A 6,659-nucleotide genomic window follows, 5' to 3' on the forward strand; every position below is an offset into this window, starting at 1 on the left:
TAAACAGCAGATGTTTTTGTTTAAGCCTGTTGCTTTAAAGGAAGCTATGTCTTCTGCAGTAAGATGCACACAGAATCTTGAAATCCTGGAGTTTCTAGCGTCTCTGAAATGGTTGCTAAGAGGAATGATTGGAGCTTTCAATCAATGATCACAGACTGGGAAAACCATTCCTGAGCTGGAAACAACGGCAAAGCATCGTGGCAGTGTGGTGACAAGATGATGTAAAGTAAATCCTTAGCTTTGACTAAAATGTACATGGCAAAAGTATTTTACCCATGTCTGTCTGGAGCTTCCCATTTGGCTAGAAGTACTAAGGTTAGCAAGTAAAAGCTAAACACATAGAAACACTATAAAATGGATCTAATTTGATTTCTGACCTGATGTTAATATAACTTTCCCTTTACCAGGCATTGTTTTAGAGAGAGAAAGAGAGAGTGTGAGTAAAACAGACACAGAGGGGAAAAAGCAAGAAATCCAGGAAGCAGCCTGTGAGCATATGACCCTTGAAAAATCTAGAAAGAGGGTTTTTTGGGATCTGGTTTTGCTTGGTTTGGGGCTGTCAACTAAGAAATTATTCTTTTATTTCTGGTTCCTCCTGCATTCAGATAAGAAGGCCGGTGTACATTATTTGCATATAAATAAAGTTGCAAGAAAGAAAATACTAGACTCCAGCAATTTCTGTCCTTGTCTAGACCATCCCCAGGACCCTGAACTCTGACTACCTGCTGGGTCAAAAAAGGCAGCACAAGTGAGGGGAAAAAAAACAGTGGGAAGGGTACAGGGCAAAGAGAGTCTGTTAGAGCCAGGCTCCATGAGGGCAAGTTGTCAAGGCAGCTGCTTTGCAAAAGGCCATGTGCACTGTGTAGGTTGCGAGAAGCTGAGCCCCAGGAATAGAAAACAGGCTGTTTTCTCTAACTCTGAAGCATGTTGCAGCAGGTTAGCGATATTGTTAACCCTCCAATAGGGCAAGCCTGGCCATGTTAATTATAGAAAGGGGAAATTGGGAAGGAAAACTCATTTTTATTTTAATTGTATATGATGGGTTCGGTCACAGAGACCCCTTGGAACTGTCACCTGACATGCTGAAATAACCTCTGAGCCTGTTGTCCTTGCCAGCTTCCAGAACCCTGTCTTGTTGAGCCAGACACACTAGCCTGCTGCAACACAGACCCAGGTCTGAACCACGTCCCTCAAAGCAGCAGACTTAACTGAAAACAGCTCAGCAGGTTACCTGTCTCCAGCACCCAGATACTCAGTTCCCAATGGTGTCCAAACCCCAAATAAATCCGATTTACTCAGTATGAAGCTTATATAGGGTAAATTCCTGTCACATGTCACTGTAAGACCTCTAGTCTCTATTCTTCCTGGGTTGGCCCACTCCTACACAGGAAGGTTTGCAGGTAAATAAACCATTTACAACCAATTGTCCTAGTCAATGGGAGCCAAATCAAGATTCTAAAACCACCATTAATGGCCCACACTTTGCATAATTACAATAGGACCTCAGAGTTATACTTCATATTTCTAGCTTCAGATACAAGAATAGTACATGCATACAAATAGGAGGAATATATAAAGTAGATTATAACCTTTGTTATGATACCTTACAAGAGACCTTTTGCATAAAGCATATTCCAGTTACGTCATATTCACACTCATAAGCGTATTTCCATAAAATACATGGAGTGCAACATGGCAGTATACTTTGAATGTTGTTAAATTTTAGTCAAACTGTTTTAATTAAATTGTCTCGGCTGGTATGATTCACCCACTTTTATTTAAATGTGATAATGGGGAAAGAGTCATTTGTATTTTGCTATTCTGAGTTTTGTATTTTCTTGTAACAGGGCTTTTTAAAAAAAATCTATATAACTGAGTGGCTGGTTAATTGGTTAGTTGACTAGCTAACAGTGATTTCAACATAGGAGGAGTCAGAGTCTGCATGGATTTCAGCTGAAGATTTCTATAAGCAAGTGGAGGGAAGATGTTGCTTTTTGACTCAGCAGACTACAGATTTGGTGATCAAGGGCTCTAACCTGAGCTTTTGGGAACTCGGAGTTTCTTCTCACTATGGTTCTGTGGGGCCTGACCTGTTTAGATTTAATTTGTTTTTTAGTTGTGTTATGTATAACTGAAGATAATGTATGTGGCTTATGAATTAGCCATGTTATGTTGTAGAAAATTAAGTTGTAGTTAATTATTATGTTTCTTTATCATTCGATTTTATAAAATTGGTTCTTAAAAATTAAGTTAATTCCTTTTGTTCTTTTTGGGACTTGAATGTGGAAAGGTTGACCCTGTGTAATCCTTGCTGAAAATCCTTAGAGACTGAATTCTGGTCTCCAAGTGCTTTTCCATGGGAAATGGGGGGTTTCAGACACTGAATAAGGGCAATAAAATAATCTCTAGCCCACCCAAAGGTTACACTTACACATTACATAACCAATTACACTCTTATTTTTCACTGCTGCTTGGTACAGTGCCATTTTATTCCAAACCTATCAAAGTACAAATTATTGGGGATATGTATTTTTGGCTCCATTATTTTTGCGTAAGGTATATTTTAAGAAGTAGTGGTCATTTGGCCTTTGAAATTAAGGAAAAATAATGTAATTTGACTTAATGGAAATCAAATGTAGTCTAAATGGTATAAAATAGAATGAAGGAACATTTAGACTGCATATATAAGTAAAATACAATTATTAGACTGTGTGATAGCCATCAGATAGAAGAGGTGACTGTTTCTGTGATATGATTTATTTCGGAGTAAATCAGACAAATTTGAATATGCTATATAAACTGTTATTGTATTGACATGGTATACAAAAAGAGATATATACTAAAATGGCTGCTTCACTTATTCATTCAATGATTCTATCTGGGGCTGTAGCGAAGGCATTCGCTACGATGATATTTGCAGATCTGCTACTTGTTGTGTGACTCTGGGCAAGTCACAGCTCTCTCTCTCTCTCTGCTTCAGTTCCCCATCTGTAAAATAGAGAATGTAAGTCTGTCTCTCACTAAGGATATGTTTAAACAGCAAAAGCTGTCACAGGCTAGCCTACCGAATCCAGCTTGACTCTAGCTAGTATAAGTAACAATAGCAATGAAGACTGAACAACATGGGTCATATGTGCCTGGCACAGACCAGAGGTAAATATTCAACTTGCTAGCCCATGCTGTGCTGGCTTCAAGCTAGTCTGTGCACAGCTTCTGTTGTATAGACGTGTCCTATGGGTGTTGTGAAAGTACATTCATGTATAAAGCAACAAAGAGTCCCGTGGCACCTTATAGACTAACAGACGTACTGGAGCATGAGCTTTCGTGGGTGAATATCCATTTCATCAGACGCATGTGGTGGAAATTTCTAGAAGGAGGTATAAATATGCAGGCAAGAATCAACCGTATGGAGTGGAAATCCATCAACCTCATGAAGAAACTTGCACAAGTACAGACAGATATCATCTTCCTTTCCAATTGCAAATGGATGGACATCATACCAAATGGACTGAAGGTGCCTCCCTCGGTGTTCACACCTCAACTGCTAGAAGAGGGCCTCATCCTCCCTGATTGAACTAACCTTGTTTTCTAGACTGGTTCTTGCCTGCATATTTATACCTGCCTCTGGAAATTTCCATTCCATGCATCTGACAAAGTGGGTATTCACCCACGAAAGCTTATGCTCCAATACATCTGTTAGTCTATAAGGTGCCAGAGGAATCTTTGTTGTTTTTTTACAGATCCAGACTAACACGGCTACCCCTCTGATATTTTCATGTATGTTTTCGAAGTGCTCAAATACTACAGTAATGAGAGAAGAATAAAGCATATAAACAAATAGCAAACTTTTAACTTAATCCAATTTTCAAGAAGATTTCTTAATACTGTTATTAAAAATCATGAGTACAGCCTTAGTTTTCCAGATGTGCCCCTTAAAGTACACAATGGAAATTTAGCTTTATCTAAATAGCCACACTTATTTGTAAGCCGTTCAAATTATATTACATAACCCTCTGCAGTGTTAGGTTTATGAGCAATTCAAAGCAGAACACAGGTTGCATAGTAAAATAAAATGTGTACTATTATAACTAAACAAAGCTTACCTTATTCAAGTCAAAGGTATTAAACACTTGATCAACATACGTGTCTGCCTGTGGATTCAGACCATGCAGATCCAGAAGTGTCTTGAACTCATAGAGACTAAGTTGCCCAGATGGGCACTCCCTCATAAATTTGGTATACCATCGATGGATCTCTGGAGCATTGATATCATCTGCTGCTGATACACCAGCTCCCATAGTATCACACAATGAGTATCTTTTTTTCAATGTTTATTCATAAACTTATGTTTCTCAACTTCAGTGGCTTGCACCCAACTAAAATTCAAACACAAGCCCTGCCCATAAAGAGCTAATGTAAACCTCTTATGAGACAGAGCCGATACAAGCCAATTAAAAATAGAAACCTAAGTGAGATTACCTTCAGTACCCAGTTTTAAACCAGAAAGGTTTTGTAACAGGTTTAAAGTCAAAGCTAATAGGGATACTTAAAAGATTGTTTCTTCAAATTCCCAAGCATGTGATTCTGTCCAGTAGGTTTTTTCCACTGATAGCTAAGGCAACTATTAGCAAAAATGTTAGCATATCCTCAAACTGGTTGTCGTTAAACTGTATGGTAGCTATTAATGACACACAAAAGTCTGACCCCTAAATGGTTGTAACTAATGGCTACAATGCATGTTGTAACTAAGAAGGAAAAGGTCAGAATTAATGGGCATGTGTGATGCGAGGGAGAACTCAGTCAGCAAAGCTGTGGGTGAGTGGAGCCTTTTCTAAACCAAACTTCTGTTGGACTCCCTCCTGATGTGATTCCTGAGTATTGCTCAGAACCCAATTTCTTTGACTTCTAGTCTTCTAACACTGATGGATTTAAATAAATCCAACACTCAGCCCTGGTTTTATTCCAGGTCTCAGACATATAGTGGTGCTCGTATGTTACCTCCATCATAATTTGCTTATACAGTTTTGTATAGGACATGCACAAAAAGTGCTACATCCTTTAAAGGGATCCTGAAACAGATATTACATTATACTGGAATGGTATTTCATATACTTAGCAATAGCTATAAGGCCTGTAAAAGCAGCTTAAAATATATGGATTTTGTAGTTCAGTAAAGGACTGTCCCACCTCTATGGAGAGACTGCAACAGAATATAATAAATGTAAAATAGAGAACGTAATTCTGTCTCTCACTAAGGGTATGTTAGTTAGTATGTTAATAGCTGATAGTATAACTGATGGGAAAAGGTGGTGGTTTTATGGAACGCAATGGGAGCTAAAATTTATAATCTGCTGTAGTTTAACAGCTTCTATTAAACCCACAGACAAAGCATTCACTAACACTGCAGCAATACTACAAAAATCATCTATGCCATTGATTGTCCTTCATGTGGGAACGAATGATATGGGTAGATTCTCGCTGGAACGTATCCAGGGATACTATGCCAGACTGGGGAAGACGCTTAAGGAAATCGAGGCTCAGGTGATCTTCAGTGGAATTTTGCCTGTTCCTAGAGAAGGGCAACAAAGGCGTGACAAGATTATGGCAATCAAAGATGGCTCAGGCAGTGGTGCTGTAAGGAGTACTTTGGTATGTACGGCCACTGGGAAGCATTCATGGACAGAGGGCTGTTCTCTCGGGATGGACTTCACTGAGTAAGGAGGGAAATAGGCTTCTAGGATGGAGGCTGGCACAACTGATTAAGAGAGCTTTAAATTAGGAATTTGGGGGAGATGGTTGGGAGATGTCCAGGTAATCTCCATGCCGGAATTTAACATTGAGAGGGAAGAAAAAGTGAGAGAGGATACAGCCATGGGCAGAAGAATGGACATAAGGAGGAAGGGTAGTGTAGATACCAGTCTAATGGGTGATATTGGATGTAGAATGTCTGTGCCTAACTGGATAAAGAATGTCAGTGAAGCCAAATGGCAAAAATTAAGATGTCTGTACACTAATGTGAGGAGCCTAGGTAACAAAATGGAGGAACTAGAGCTACTGGTGCGAGAAGTGAAACCGGATATTATAGGGATAACAGAAACATGGTGGAATAGTAGTCATGACTGGAGTACAGGCTATGTGCTGTTTAGGAAGACAGAAATAAAGGCAAAGGTGGTGGAGTAGCATTGCATATCAATGATGAGGTTAACTGTAAAGAAATAAAAAGTGATGGAATGGATAAGACAGAGTCTGTCTGGGTAAAAATCACATTGGGGAAGAAAGCTACTAGAGCCTCCCCTGAGATAGTGCTTGGGGTGTGCTACAGACTGCCGGGATCTGATCTGAATATGGATAGAGACTTCTTTAATGTTTTTAATGAAGTAAACACTAATGGGAATTGTGTGATCATGGGAGACCAACTTCTCAGATATAGACTGGAAGACAAGTGCTAGTAACAATAATAGGGCTCAGATTTTTCTGGATGTGATAGCTGATGGATTTATTCACCAAGAAATTGAAGAACCAACAAGAGGGGATGCCATTTTAGATTTGGTTTTGGTGAGTAGTGAGGACCTCATAGAAGAAATGGTTGTAGGGGACAACCTTGGTTTGAGTGATCATGAGCTAATTCAGTTCAAACTAGATGGAAGGATAAACAAAAA

At 39.2% G+C, this 6,659-nt stretch overlaps 1 protein-coding gene across 1 annotated transcript in view; it reads right to left on the minus strand.

Annotated features, from left to right (window-relative positions):
• Window positions 1-4,298, minus strand: part of GUCA1C (guanylate cyclase activator 1C) — a 42,702-nt gene extending 38,404 nt beyond the window's left edge. Inside the window, exon 1 of the mRNA XM_050962274.1 lies at window positions 4,104-4,298. Within this exon, the coding sequence (XP_050818231.1) occupies window positions 4,104-4,298 (195 nt within the window). The remainder of the gene's footprint in view (window positions 1-4,103) is intronic.
• Window positions 4,299-6,659: the final 2,361 nt, after the last annotated feature.

This window comes from Gopherus flavomarginatus, chromosome 1 (assembly GCF_025201925.1).
Source record: "Gopherus flavomarginatus isolate rGopFla2 chromosome 1, rGopFla2.mat.asm, whole genome shotgun sequence".
In the NCBI taxonomy this organism is placed as follows: domain Eukaryota; kingdom Metazoa; phylum Chordata; order Testudines; family Testudinidae; genus Gopherus; species Gopherus flavomarginatus.